This window comes from Maylandia zebra, linkage group LG15, assembly GCF_041146795.1.
Source record: "Maylandia zebra isolate NMK-2024a linkage group LG15, Mzebra_GT3a, whole genome shotgun sequence".
Classification (NCBI taxonomy): Eukaryota; Metazoa; Chordata; class Actinopteri; order Cichliformes; family Cichlidae; genus Maylandia; species Maylandia zebra.
This window is the reverse complement of record NC_135181.1, coordinates 25,955,318-25,971,080: the sequence shown is the minus strand read 5'-3', so window position 1 is coordinate 25,971,080 and position 15,763 is coordinate 25,955,318. Positions and strand designations below refer to the sequence as shown.

Below are 15,763 nucleotides of genomic sequence, written 5' to 3'. Positions count from 1 at the left end.
GACATTCTCCTGTCCTTGTACACACTTCAGGTTCAGAGCGCAGTGGCAGGAAATGGGGAGAACATTGTCTGGGTTATCACTGGGTTTACGTCTTATTGTGCACAACATGACATTTATTTTAGAAACCATGTACCCGTCAGAGTCAAAAAGAAGGCTAAAGCGGTGCATATTTCAGGATGGTTTCCTTAGATCCATACTTCACTCACCACATCTGCTTTTGAGAAAAATACAACAACAGCTAAAATGCCAAGTTCAAGGAAAAGTTCAAGAACTTTAGATACCAGTGTGTGACATCACATTATCTGCAGCCATTTTTTATGTACAGTCTATGGCTTAAACCATCTTTAAAACAATACAGGCTCAGAAATAACAGGCTCAGGCTCGTTGCGTGACATGGCACAGAACGTACTGATGAAAGTGTTCGTAGTTCATACATATATGGACAAATTGAAGGAAAACTTGGAAGTATTATGACATTACCTGGCCTGCAAAGTATGTCTGCTAACAGACCTTTTGAAGGCTTTACTGCATTACTTATGATATCTTGCTGCCCAGCAGTGCATGTGACCTGTAGGGGGCCCTCTGGGGTCACTGGGACCCCAGCAGTATTTTAACCTCTCCGAGGAGAGAAACCTCAAAGCTCTGAGAGGACCTTATGCAGTGAGTGCAGCCTCTGATAACCAACAGGTAAATGTCAAGCCTTTTAGAGGGCTGCGTTGTGTGTGTGTGTGTATTCATATCTTTGTGGGGACCAAAGATTTAAAGTTTACTATACTTCTGGGGACCAAAATCCTGGTTTGAAGGCATTTTTGAGACTCATAATGTGGTTTTAGTGTCAGGGTTAGAGTTAGGTTATGGTTATGTTAGGTTTAGGATGAGGGTTAGGTTTAGGCATTCTTTTTTCATGGTTAGGGTACGGGGCTAGGGAAAGCATTATGTCAATTAGATGTCCCCACAACATAGTAATACCTGACGTGTGTGTGTTTTCTAAGAAAAGAGCCATTCAGCCGTGTGCTGCTGAGGTAGAGGCGGTGTACAGGCAGCGGTGCAGCCAGCGTCACAGGCTCGGAGCAGGAGTAACGAGGCTGTCGGCTGGACCGTGCAGCTCAGCAGGAGGTCATTGTTCTTCACGTAACACGTCACTTAAAATCTGATGTATATGAAATCCAACAAGATTCTTATCAACCCTCGAGATACTTCTATTCATATCTCTTATTAATTTACTAAACCTGAGCTGTACAGCAGGGGCAGACAAAAGCTCCTCAGACGTCCTCTATGAGCCTCGGTTTCTTACAGATAAATAAAAATAAACCGGGCTGATTTAATCTGGCAGATTTTCTCGATGCAAAGCTTAAACTTCAGTATAAAATAAATAAATAAATAATCCCAATGAAAGTATGAGCTGCAGCCTGCATGGCCTCGAGGCCTGCACAGAAACCAGGGACCCCCAAGCCCGTGTGTCCTCTCCACAGAGGGAGAGGGAGTCCAGAAAAATCAAGAGCATGTTTATGAAACAAATGCAATGACCATCTCATCTGCGTGTTTTTGTTCTCTTAATCACTTGAAGTCAAAAGCAGGAATGAAAATCAGACCCAGCGAACAGACCCAAATTAATCTTTCTCATTTAGATGCAGTCAGCAAGCTCCTGAAATACTGAAGCTCCTGGTTTGAGATGATTAAGCTAATGCGCTTCATTTACTCATTATTCAACGTGACACAATCAGCAAGAGAGAACTAAACAGGAAAAAGGGTCCACACTGAAGGAGGAACAGGACTAAAGGGAATCCAACTCACCGTCTCCAGCTGGTCCATGAGTTTGACCAGGAACTTTCGGCACTCGGGTGTTTTGCTGTCCAGCTTCATGCCCGTCTGCATGGCGTAGAGTCGACCTGCGGGAGAGCACGGGGAGGAGATAAAAAAATTAAACAAGTCTGTTCTTCCACAGCTTCGCTCACACAAGACTCGACACAGAGTCTTCTTCATTAAAGTTTCACACAAGAGCTGCTGAAGATGTTTTCTTCTCTTCCAGGAGGAGGAGGGAAAGATTTCCACCTGAGACGAAGCAGGCCTGTGTGGACACACTCATGATCCCTCACCTGTCAATTATTTCTATTCTTCTCTAACATGATGTAACCTCACACCTGAGCAGCAGCACCGGGCCTGCAGGGATGACCTCCAGAAAAACTCTTAGAGAACTTGGACTGGAATTATTTTCCAAAAATTATAAAGCTAGTCAGAAAAAAGGTGCTGGTATGATAAAGTGTTTTCATATTACTGTAACGGAGGTCAGGGAGGGCTCGTGTTTCTGTGATGTACCTGCAGCTCTTTACTCAGTGTTCAAAAACTGTTATGAATATGACAGATATGCATTTACTGAATGTATCTGCTGGTATAGGGACATTAAATCCAATGTTATTTGAGCCAGAAAAATACACAAAACATTCACAAGGAGTGATACAACCTGAACTCCACGTTCAACACCACAGACTGTATTTAAAAGATTGCCCAACAAGACTTCACAAACAATGAAGAGACACTTGCTCACACAGTCTATGCTCACAACACAAACCTCAGAAAGCAGACTGAGAATGATGTGCACAGCTGTCACACAACACATTTTCAAAAACTGAAAAGAGCTCCCCATCAACAATACACACACACACACACACACACACACACACACACACACACACACACACACACACACACACACACAGAGACAGAATTCAGCTGTTTGTTGTGTGGGTATCCAGGTTTCAGTTCAGGGGTGTGGCTCGTACACCTGAAGTCCGTCACTGTGCTTCAGTTTGCCTCGTGGCTACACAAACCATGACTTTACACCCCGTTAGAGAGTTTGTGTGTGTAAACGTTTTATGGAACCATGCTGATGCCTTCCTGTAGATTCTGGGCTGAACTGCACTGCAGACTCATCTCTGTGTGAATCAGCCCGGGGTTTGTTAACCAGATGGATGGTGCACTGTGTGTGATCGCTGTGCGTGCACACAGCTGCTGTCTCGACCCATGTTAAAAATGATTGTCTTTAACTAAAATGAGAGACACTTTGAAGCGCACACGGCTTCCTCCTCCATCAGCAGGAAATACAGACGCTGTGTCTGCAGGATAAACACCTCACAGTCGTCCTAAACCGGCAGCAGAAAGGCTTTTCACACTCTGCTCACTCTCACACAATCACAGGTGTGTTGGAGTAAAAACCTCCACCTGTGCTGACAGGCACGCAGACATTCCTCAAATCATCTCTAATCCACAGCTCTGTGTGTGTGTGTGTGTGTGTGTGTGTGTGTGTGTGTGTGTGTGTGTGTGTGTGTGTGTGTGTGTGTGTACACTTGTAGTGCAACAGGCACAGTGAGCAGACTCAGCGCTGCACTATCAGCGCAGGGTGAAGTGACCTCAGAGTTCCTTCTCTGCGAGGATTACCTCAGCAGATTGTGCTGTTTGTGTGGAGGCGGAGTGCGGCGTGCAGCACAGAGCGATGAGATCAGCGCGGATTTTACCCTTTGCTGAAATTCTCTCTTTTGAACGTGGACCTCATTTTGGAACGTGGAACCTTGTCGTGTTCTAGAAATTGACGGTTTTATTAAAAATCACCAACGTTTCAAATAATAAGTAATCTCTGTGAGCCACGTGCTCAGGTTGTAGGGCATCGCAGCCCCACCCACCTGCTGTTAAAACCTTCTGTCTGTGAGGGGCAGCCAATCAGAAGACAGCTGGCATAAAGGTGGAGGAGCCCAAACTGCTTGCTTCAGAGTGACTGCAGTAATGCAGCATCACATAAATAAAGATTACTGTAAATTGTAAATCATGCAGAGCTACTCTAGTAGAAGAATATAGAGCTGAAAGCATGTGGAATGGTGCACGGTAAGAAATCTGAGTAACTAATTATAATTATGTTTATAATTTAGTTCATTAATTGAACAAAACTCAAAGGTTGCAACTTGTCTGTTTTGTTTTATGCCTTTAATTTGAAAATCTCCGGGTTATAGTTTGTTGGTCAGACACGGCCGACATGACATGAGCTGGAAACGTTAATAAACATTAAAACATAACTAAATAAAATTCCACCTATTGATATTGCTCCCACAATTACTCTACACTTATTGTACGTTATCTGAAACATGCACAGGCTGTGCTCAGAGCGTCTGCTGCAGCGGAGAGAGAAAGCCTGAATATTAAGCAGTATTCCAGCGTGGACGGTCGGGCCTGTCGAGTTACCAGGAGACCATAAACATCGTGTTGTACTCTGCATATATTTGAGTAATCCGTTTCCACCTCATGTTTGAGTCACAGCCCTGCGCAGCATCAGCAGAACAATGGCCCATTTCACAGCAGCAGAATGGCGGGGAGCCTCTGTCCAGCCGCCAAGGCCAGAAGCACTCAGTGTTTCCAAAGAGCGGCACCAGTGTGACACGCATGTACGCATGTACGCATGAACAAGAGAGCAGCAAGCCACACAGACAGCGGGTCCTCCAGCAGACTGACAAAGGAAGGCTTTGTGTCATCGCGCTGTACAACACAACCCAACACAGTTAGACTGCAGACACACACACACACAACCAGTGCTGGAGCCCCCTTGTGGTGAGTGAAGGTGCAGTTTGTTTCTGCATAGGAATCATTTTTCATTAATTTGTATTTTGTTCAGTTTATTCTTCTCACCCTGAAAACTACATGTAAGCATCAACAGCTCTCTGCAGCCCAGTAAAGGACAGCAGCTACCAGTGTCACTGCAACACATAAATAGTTTGTTTTAAAATGAAAAACACTCAGAATTAAACAAAACATCTGAATTTGATAAATTACATTAAATTATATTTAATTCCATCTTTAAACCAGCAGTGTAGACTTCAGCTGCACAGATATCAGCACACAGGAGGACTTTAACTGATCTCAGTGACCTGCATTCATCTCACAGGAAATAAATCATCCACATCAGCTACCAGACATTTTAAACCAGGCATCGCAAGTTAAACCTTCGATGCCCCTCCGGTCTGCAAAAAGCTGCAAAAGCCTGAAAGCACGCCAGCTGGGACACATCCTCTGAGGAGACGATGGCTTCAAGTGTTAAAACCTGTCAGGCTTTTGTTTCCTGCGATTATAGGGTCTCTGACGAGCTTCCCTCTCTGCTGGCACTCCCAAAAGTAAGTAGGGTCCAAAAAATGCTTTTAGCTCCGGCGTTTGTTTTTCAGAGGTGATAAGCTTCAGTGGAAGGGCTGCTGCTGCCAGCTCACGCAGAGGAAAAAGTTTGTGAGAAAGGATGTGCACTGAAGGTGTTAGACGAAACACTGAACAAATGCAGTGAAAAAGCAAGAAGCTGCATTTCCAGAAAGTTCAGCTCGTGACTGGCAGCAGTGCAGCTTTCTGACTTCTATGTCTCTGAGGACTCTGATATCGGTCTAATTTGCCTCTCTGTGTGTGTGGAGGTGAGCTGGATGCAGGGACTGTGGTCAGAGAGCATCTTCGGGATGGAACAGTGAGCCTCTCGGCCATCGGTGCCTGACGGGATGGTTTACTGCTGATTTGTTATGACAGTGCATTCATTGGGTTGCACAGCACATAACTGAGCACGTCAACACCAGTCAGTACGATGTGAGCCACATCAGGTAGACCTGTGATGTGCTGCCCAAGTTTTCTGCAGAGGCTTCTACAGCAGAGATTTCACGTGTACAGACACTAAACTCTGCTCTGTCAACACAGCAGTTTCCCCAATTTCCTCGTTTATCTCTTGGCGTGACAGTGACTCTTGTAAGAAAATATATTTAGCAGTGAATAATTAACCCTCCTGTAATGGTGCTGGCAGGACGCCGCCACCGCCTCGATGCAATTTTTGACATTCTGTGCCAATGTGAACGTGGGCCAGAGCAGTCTCTGTGTCATATGAATGACAAGGACTTCATTATGGAGAATAGCTGAGTCGCTCTGTGTGTGTGTGCGTGTGTGTGTGCGCGTGTGTGTGTGTGTGTGTGTGTGTGTGTGTGTGTGTGTGTGTGTGTGTGTGTGTGTGTGTGTGTTTGTTCGTTCAGTGTGACCAGAAGACAATCGAGGCCCACAGAGTGAACACACTGCCACAGATTCTGGAGGTTCATTCCAGCACAACATGCTGTAAAGCGTGACTGCAACGCTTACAGATAAGATGAAGCTTGAACACAGAAACCGAGCACGACGGGAACAGATCATTAAGAACAAGAAACTCTGTCATATCTGTTCTGCTGTTCTCACAGCATTTCTTTGGTTTTGGTATTAAAAGCAGCTCGGCGTAACCTCCATTGTTGTTCCCATTTCTTCATTCAACCTTATGAAAAATGCCAAAGATAACATAGTTTGACAGCATAAAATTTAATTTTTGCACCAACAAGCTGAAAACTTGGCACACCACACAGTGTGCAGTAAATCACAGCATATGAAAAATGCCACCCATTACCCATTTTCCTGCAAAATGTAAAGAAGGGTGTAGCTCAAGACTTACTGTATAACACCCTCAGTTTTATCTAAATGTGAGACAAGAAAATTACAACATCCAGGATTTTATTCTTTAGAGACAAGGCTGCAGTTTAACTGGCTTCACAGATAGACCATCTGCATAGCAATGAGCTTTTGAACAATACTGCCTCAAGGAAGCATGTATAATGTAAATGCAGTTGATCCCAGCACTCCATGACTAACTTCTATGTGTGGAGAAGAAGCCACATTTACATGCACAAATAATGTTACCAAGCAGTAGAGTTGGCTAGCTAGCTTTAACTTGGCTGCGTGGATGAATCCGGTGATGGTTTGGTAACGTTAGCTGACGAAGTGATGTGAATACGGTCACATCGCTTTATCAGATCAGCACTGGAATGATTTAGCTGACCTTATCCACTCAGGACAATATAGTGACAGCGTGTAATTCACAGAGGTAAGCTTGAATCAGGTTACATCAGCCAGGAGAATCACACCTCACAATGAATTCTGTCTCGGATGTCAACGGTAATTTTCCTCAGAACTTTCCATTTCGCCAGATGGCTTCATTTGTTAAAACTTTAGGGAAAGCTGGTGGGAGCCAGAACCAGTCACACACTGTTCTGTTTGAACTTAGTTGGAAACTAAGACTAAGTTATAAATCTCTAGTGAGGTCATGTCTTGTACTACAGTAAGGGTCATTAAGAAAATCTAGACCACTGTCACCACACTAGTATCATTCCCTTCATGCTGAAGAGATAATCATCACGTTCAGCTGCAAACTCTGAAATCGTGTAATTATAGCCAGCATGTGGACGCAGCGACGGCTGAACTGGCACAGTCTGCCACTGTGCCCACTTCCCAGGCAGTCCAAACTAATTACATGGTAGGTCTTATTCTTTCTAAATGTTTTAAAGCTCGGCGGGGAGAGGATGGAGGATTGAGTGTGAGACGTAATGGTCCCAGTTTCCATCAGGTTACTCAGCAAAGTCCTGTTTATCAGAATCCAATCATTCTGAGGAAGCCAAATAATCACAGCCAATCAGTGCAGTAATGAATAAAACAGTGAATTAAAAAAAATTTAAGTAAAAAAAAAAAAGAAGCTGCATGCATGTTTGGATATTACATACAAATAAAAGGAGGAGTGTGTTCCCCTCCCGCAGACAGAGGGATGGTACCCGTGTTCACCCTCTCCTCATTTATAACGTCGACAGTCCAATCAGTGTGAAACGGCATTTGTAACGCTGCCAAGTACTGTCGGCCGGGGGAGCTGCAGGTGAATTATGTGGCTTCATTACAGCTAAACAAATCATGGCGTTGACTCAAACCTCCATTGATTGGTCTGTTCTGGGGTGGAGGTGAGGTGAAATATTGCCTGGCATTAGCTGGCTAATTTAGATCGACCTGCTGATGTGGAGCTGAGGCTGAATGATGGTAAACGCTCTAGCAGTCAGACAAAAAGGATGGAAATAAATCTCTGCGAGCCCTGGCCTCATCAGACCCACATGATGGACGGCTTCCCTGATGAGTTATTTGTGAAGTTCTGCATGTTCAGATGTTTGCTCGCTGAAAATATACTCTGCACTGCCAGTCATAACGCCTCAAAGCACCTCGAAGAAGCACACCTTTACTTTGGTACAATTAATTGAATAACACAGACACGCACACACACACACGCACACACACACACACTCTCTTTCTGTTGGAGACAACTGTCAGATTTCCAATTTATTGTAACATTTATTCCTTCCCCTGGAATGCCAGATTTGCAACCATCTGTTAGCCAATTAGCAGCAGTTTTCAATTTGTTTCAGTGATTGAGAAAAAGAACCTGTCAGAGAAAAGAAGAAGCAGCATTATCACCTTAGTGTGAGCGGAGGTGGGGAGTAAATTGTGTTTACTTCAGGGATGCACACTTATAAAAGTCTAATTAAAAGTCTGATTTTGTCACTTGTTAACAGGAATGACTGATACGAGGACCAAAATGCAACTTGAAGCCATCAATGTGGCAGATAAGAGCTTCAGTTCCTCTAATGGCCACTTGATGCTTCAAAAGTGAGGCAGTCTCCATAGACATGTTCATATTTCCAAACTTTGTTTTCAGCCTGATACAAAATGGTTTTGGTCTTTACAGCTGCATGACAACAATACACGCAGGTTACCGTTTTAATGCAGAAAATTATGGATGCAACCACTTTGATGTGAGTGCCTTTTAGAGTACATGAAATAATTTTTTCCTCATATGTCTTTTATCAGCTCTGTGTTTGTGTGATGCACTGTTTTTCCCCACCTGACCAACTGGTCCAACAGTCAGTCTCAAACCAGCTGCCCTGTTAATATTAATGCAGTATTTCTACCTCAGTATCTTCCCTGTAGATAGGGCTGTGCGATATGACCAAAATCTCATATCCCGATATAAGAATTCTATCGTCCGATAACAATATAAATCACAAAAATGTAACATTTTCTGTAAATTCTGTGAATCTCGGGCAGCTCGTCTTGCGGGAAGCGTTTCCAGCTGCGCGTCATGTAGCTGGAGTCGAGTGTTTAACCGATGCATGAAACGATACATTTTTAGACATAAGTTGTAACGGCCGCTGTTTTCTTTGTGAGTATTTATTACACGGCGTGCTGCAGGGAAAAGCCTGTTCTAACGTTTGAGTCGAAGGTTTATTGGCGGCTCTTTTTTACTTCTCATCCGTAAATAATCTGCTTTTACACGTGATTCAGTTTATTTTGAAAAGTCTCAACAGGATCTTGAGCTTTATTGTGAAAGGTTTATGTGGAACATAAACAAGCAGACACACGATGGTGTTACCATCGTTGTTGCTAACCACAACGCATAAAAACAGGTGCTTGTCTGTCTGTAGTGTGGTTATATAAAATATAAGAGAAAGAGAGAACTTTAAAAAATTAATATAGCCACTACAGTGACCATCAAAACGATGAAAAAATATTGCCGTAAACAGTTTATTTTGTGACACCACGAAACAAACGATAGCGTAAAATGAAACGATAGATGTTTTTATATCGTCATCTGCTATATATCGTTATATCGAACAGCCCTACCTGTAGAGGGAGTTGGAGTAAAATCAGTTCAGCTCACAGTAAATCTGAGTCAGAGACAACGGGCAAGCTGCTGGCCCAAAGAACAAGAGCCAGGCCGAAGACTGAAACACGAGCAACGGGCTGTAAATGTGGGTTTCTTCACAAAGTTTTGCCTTCAGCAGATTCTGACGGTAACAGATGAGAGTCTCATTCACAGTCTGCAGCGCAGTAAAGGTGATGAAATCCTGCGTTATCGAGTCGCAACTTTAGTCTTTTTCACCACCTGCTGCTCATCTCTGGAATTTTTTTCGCTCTTTTCCAGTGTTTTCCACTTGGCTGGTGTTGCTGTGTTTTCCTGCAGGAATGAATAGAGTCCTGGAAGACTCTTGTGCCAGTCCTTTTATTAAATTCAACTGTTTTTCACTCCTCTTACTGGCAGTTTGGCAGAGTTTGCAGCGCACTTTTGTTGAGGTCACTTAACCAAGCATCTCCAACCAGTTCACATTTCTCATGTGTGGGTTTCTCATCACTGAAGCCAATAACCAATACAATAGAGTCATTTTTAAACTTTAGAACTGGTAGCCATATTTGTTGGGTGGAAATGTCTCTATGTCCATTTCTCTGTGACTCAGATGACTTTTCTGGCCCAGTTGCTAGTTTCAGGTCACACTGACTTTTAAAAAAAGGATCAAGAAGGATGGTTGTCCATGACAGGTTTTTGGTGTACAGTTTCAGTCAGATCCATCCATTTCAAAATACCAGCATAGTGACAGCTAACATGCTCATCTCAAGGTATCAAAGCCTTCATAATGTCACTAATCAAAGAGTGACATCAGGGTAAAACCTGCAAGCATGCCTGGTAGGAACTGTACACTGATTCTGAATGATCTGATTCAGTGCAGTCGACCAGTTTAATTGTAGACCTCGCAGACCCCTATAAAGGCCGACAAGTGTTGTTGTTTTTTTGTTTTTTTTACATATTTCAAAGCTTCCTTCTGCCATTTCCTTTTTTCCTGCTACCAAAAACATGCACCCAACTCCAGACATGGCCGACATCTGTTATTCCAGCTCTAGTGTTATTGCTTCCATAATCAGTATACATGAGCATTAACCTATTTCTATTCTTTTAAGCCTTGCTTCACTCATCACGTCACATCTTATTCTTAAAAACATCTTCTTGCTAATATGGTGACGAAACACACTCATAGTCCACTGCTCCCCATCCCTTAAACACACATACGTTCCCTGTTAAAGTTAGTGTACGACCCGCCCCTCCCTCTCTCTCTCTCTCTCCCTCTGAGGCCCAGACACATGGTGCTGCTGACCTCCAGTGGTCTGACTGGGTCACTGGTCCAGCACACATCCACACTGACGGGGCCACCTTTCACACCACAAACACACACTGAGTGCAGGCAGCTTGGGCTATTCACCTTCACCCTCCTCGGACTTGTCCGTCATGTTTATCTCTCCGCATCAACTTGAGTGATAAAAGGCTGCTGTTGCTGCTTTCAGATACAGTTAAACTGCTTATCTGCTCCGTCAGTCATGTTCCCAACATAAGCAGTATAAAATCCATTAAGCACTTGACCAGAGGACACACACAACACTGACAGGTAACTGGGCTCCAAATACAGACTCACACCTGAACTGCAGACCACACCCACAGCTGTACCTGCTGATAAACAACCACGAGAAAACAACAAACATATTGCATGATTAATATCAGAATTAATATCAGAATCAGAATCAGAGAGACTTTATTTGGGATAAATAAAGTCTCTCTGTAACTATTTTCAATTAAAAAAATGTTTTTTGTTTTCTCAAACTATGGATCTGACATCTTACTACCCTTTAATGGTTGTCTGCTGAAACCAGACTTAGCCCATATTTTAGGTCCTGTGGGGTATCCAGAGGACATGCAGGGCCAAAGCTGGTGTCTCACAGTCCAAATTCCCCCAAGAGATCATCTGGTAGAACATTCATCTAGTGTTCACAGGGTTTTGTTTTTAGGCTGTTTGCACTGCACAGAGCAGCTCGCAGCAAAGAGACCAAGGAGGCAAAAAAAAAACCAAAGAAAAAAAAAGAATAAAACAGACTGGAGAGGTGAGTCAATTTAATCGTCTAATATGAGCAGCAGCAGAGTGTTTTTCATGTGCCATGGACAGAAGCGGCGCTCGGCAAATTAATAACCAGAAACAGCACAAAGAGCGCCGCCACCCCCAAGGAACGATAATGACCGTCCCTGGGAGGTATGGTCTAGTAGTCTAGTAAAAGGGTCAGTGTTTGGACCCGCCGGGGGAGATTCAGAGTGACAGAATAAAAATAGCAGCAGCGCTGAAGTATTTCACTTTCACAAAAAGATGACAGGTGGGTGAAAAATCAGCCAAATTTAAAAGAGGAAAATCTGGTTTGATGATGGTGGCGGATCGCCTGCCATCATTTTGAGCTCAGCCACACACGCCATCGTGTACATCCACAGGCTGGTAAAGGTGAGCAAACACAGGTTCAACACAGAGCAAAGCATGCCTTGAAAACAGTGATGACCATGACCGTCCCATTTCCCGTTCTGCCTGTTTGAAGCAAAACGAGCTTTTTAAAGCTGCAGCCACATTATGAAGATGTGGCCTAACAGCTGTTTCCCAGAAGCTTCACCTCAGCTGTCACAGGAAGCACACGTCTGTCCGTCTGCCTGTCAGTCAGTGGGCTCCTGGTTTTGATCTGACTCTCTTTTCCTGCGTTGATATACCTCTTCGTGTGCATCTCACTTACATCAGCTCAACTGGGTCAGACTCAGTCCCTGCTGTGCCCTCTGCATCACCAATCAGTCCTTTTACACACTCTGCCCTACTTAACAGGAAACAAGGCTGAGGACTGGGCACCTTTCTACCAAAACGTTATCTTTCAATAGAGCATTTGAAATAATTTACGTGGACCGTTGATGACTGTGATGTGATATTCTGACCAACACTGACCCAAAAAGGTGGATCAGACATCAGAGACAGTGGGACGATGCCTGTTAGCAAAGGATCAGCAGTCTGGAGGTGCGTCAAGACAACAGTTTTCTGTGTGTGTCCAAACTGTGAGTGAGTAACAACAACACTTTGGTTTCTGTCTCTCTCTCACTCGTCTCTTCACCGATGCTGGTTTTGCTCGATCAGCGCAGATCAGCACCTTGAGCACACCTGAGAGCGGCCTCTGGTTGCCAGTACATCACAGGCCTAACACAGAGACACAGAAAACCTCACATTCACGCCTACCTCCAGTTTAGAATCCTCCAGTTGGTGCTGTGGCATGAAAACCAAAGTACCAAAGAGAACCCAAGCAAGTACAGGGAGAACGTACAAACGGCACACAGAAAGAACCCAGCAGGACGGGTTTTTGTGGTTTATGTTGTACGATTTTCAACATCTGTGATAGTGAAGGAGAGAAATGAATACCATAAACAATTATAAATTACTGTTAATACTTCATCACACCTGCTTTTAATGTGCACAAAGTTAGTTGTACAAATCTGTGAAATGGCTGATTTCAAAGTGAATATAAATCTAATAAATCGAAGCATACATAGTTCAGACTGATAAAAACATGTCAACACGACACTTTGCATAATAAGGAAAATAACATATACATACATATATATATACATACATATATATATATATATATATATATATATATATATATATATATATATATATATATATATATATATGTATAACTTACAAGACTAGCTCTTATTACTTGGTGGTTTCCTATTAAATGAAAAATAAAAACAGAATTTTGTGGAACAGCTTATCTGTTCTCAGAGTAAATATTGAACAAAAGTGTAGAAGTGATACGATCCCTGAAACTTAAGCATCATATTGGTTTAAATCACCAGGAAAAATATGGAAGTTTTATGCAGTCACTTGACCAAACAACAAACCAAAAACCACCTGCAGTTTTTCTCTTTCATGACCATTAATACCCCCCACGGCACTTTTACTTTGGTGTGGAATGAAAGACCGGGAGGCACTGGTGTTTGAGTAACATACTGTAGATGCTACTGTTACTGCCCGCTCATTAATCCAGGAAATCCCAGAGAGTAGACTATGTTCAGTCACAAGGATGAACAATGAAACGTTCCATCTGCTGAAAATGAACAGAATCAACGTTTTGGGAATATTGGCTGGATGTTTTGCATCTCACCAGAAAGTCGTCAGCCTAAATACATCTAAACACTCAGCTATAACACAGAAGTCAATATCTCACAGACACCAGGATTTGACGTAAATACGGTCAAATCACTGTCCATCAAATCAAGGTTTCAAAGGTTTTAAGGCATCTCATTAATTCAGAAGAAAAAAGAAAAAAGAAAACAGGCCAATTTTCATATTCTACTTGAGATCGGAGATACAAGCATTTTCTTGGAATTTCTGTCCTTGATTACAATACTTTAAACAAGCTTTCTATTTTTTGTTTTTTCTCTCTCCCATAATTTATTTGTGTTTTGGCCTCATCCCTCTCCACTCACCCCCACCAATCAGTTCCAGTTCTGCTGGTGATATTTTCCTGTAAAATCTGAGTTCTTCTACACCACTATTGCCAAATGCTGCTTATAAAGGTTCATAAAATTATGGGATTAAAAATAGTAATAATAATATTGTAGGTTCTTAATCTTGCCGTCTCAAGTGTCCTGACAAAATTGATGTTGTGGATTGGTGAGGTATACTGAATATATAACTTCTCATCACGCGGCTGCATTATACTTCTGTAGAAAATACTGCCACTGTGTAAGGAAAGTGCGACTGGGTTTCAGCAGGTATGCACTGGTGTGAAACATAGTGACAGACTGGTAAAAAAACTCATGAGTCATGTGGAGGTGAAGTATGCAGGCAGTGGGGTGGAGCCCATTGTTCACAGCTGACTGTGAAGGCTCATGACTCTGTGACACACAGCAGGACAAAGAAGAAGAAAAAAAACTAGCTGGACGAGGACTTCACGTCAGACTTTGAAGCAGCCCTGGAACGTTCTGGCCGGTACTTCCTGTCTGCTAACTCCAGACCTCACTGGCAGCTAGCCAGGTACGGTTACCTGGACAGTTTCTGGGTTGTTCCAAACTTCAGCTAAATTTAGCAGGATGAAAGCAGAGCAGGTTTACAGCCTCACAGAACGGAATCTGGAGGACTTTCTTTATCTGAGTCAGTGAGGGGAACAGTTTATGAATTTCCCAAATGGTCCCTGTTACTAAGGGAACGTTAGGAGGCTAATGAAGTTGGAGGTGTCAGAGCTAACGCTGTGAGACGTTCAAAGAGCGGAGTGATTTAACGCCGCAGTTCGGCGACTCCTTGAACATCTCACACAATCTGTAAGGACTTTTACTTTAAACTTCCCCTCTGGATAAAACGCTTGGGTCCTAAGCTCAGGCGGCTGTCAGCTCTCAGGTAAACAAAGCTGTCATGCTAACAACAGTAGCTGCTAACGCCAATCAGAACACACACTTACAGTAATAAGTCACCACCGGGTCCCGTTTCTCGTGTTCCTGCGCGGTCCGCAGGTGGTGCTGGATGATTCTGAACTGAACCGGCAGAGCCATGGTGGAGTTAAAACCGATCCAGCGAGCTCGAACAAATCACCAGAATGGACTGTTGTTGTTAGCAAGAGTTCCTCCGTACTTCCGCGTGTTTGTCCAATAGGAGCGGCCGCCCAGACGGGACGATGACGTCACCATCTCGCTGAAGTATTGGGTGAGGGTTTGAATCTCAAGGTGAGGCTCATTAAACCAAAGAACTACAGGTGAAACTATGATATAATACATATTCTATGAGCCTGAATAAAAATATATTATTGGTGGAAGATGTCAAAGAATTTTGGACAACAATAAACTGAAGAAAACTAGCAATATAATATCCAAAAGTTGATTCTGTTCATCTGGACGTAGCGTTTTGTGGGAGAAACTTTTCGTCACTCATCCAAGTGACCTCTTCAGTCTCCAAAACTGAAGACGTCACTTGGATGAGTGACTATATATATATATATATATATATAAAATCAGTTGGGATCATATTTTCTTTTAAGAAATGTGACACCAGACAGTGGCCACTGGAAGAAAGTCATGGCAAACGTGTGTTTAAAAACAAGCTTTAGTTACTTGGCACAATTTGTGTGTGTGCATGTGTGTTAGACAGATTCAAAATAATAAATTCCATGTTTAAATTCTTTTTAATATTCCAATATTGTCCCAAAAGTCAATCAAAACAAATGAATGTTAAAAAAGAATCAGCAT

General features: G+C 43.0%; 1 protein-coding gene across 3 annotated transcripts in view; it reads right to left on the bottom strand.

Moving 5' to 3' along the window:
* vta1 (vesicle (multivesicular body) trafficking 1) overlaps positions 1-15,123 on the bottom strand; it is a 65,102-nt gene extending 49,979 nt beyond the window's left edge. For all 3 annotated transcript variants that reach the window (XM_004561086.5, XM_023152704.2, XM_004561087.5), the window contains exons 1-2: positions 14,983-15,123; positions 1,795-1,889 (exon numbers count right to left, since the gene is read on the bottom strand). In XM_004561086.5, the coding sequence (XP_004561143.1) occupies positions 1,795-1,889; positions 14,983-15,073 (186 nt within the window). In that variant the 5' untranslated portion in view covers positions 15,074-15,123. The remainder of the gene's footprint in view (positions 1-1,794; positions 1,890-14,982) is intronic.
* Positions 15,124-15,763: the final 640 nt, after the last annotated feature.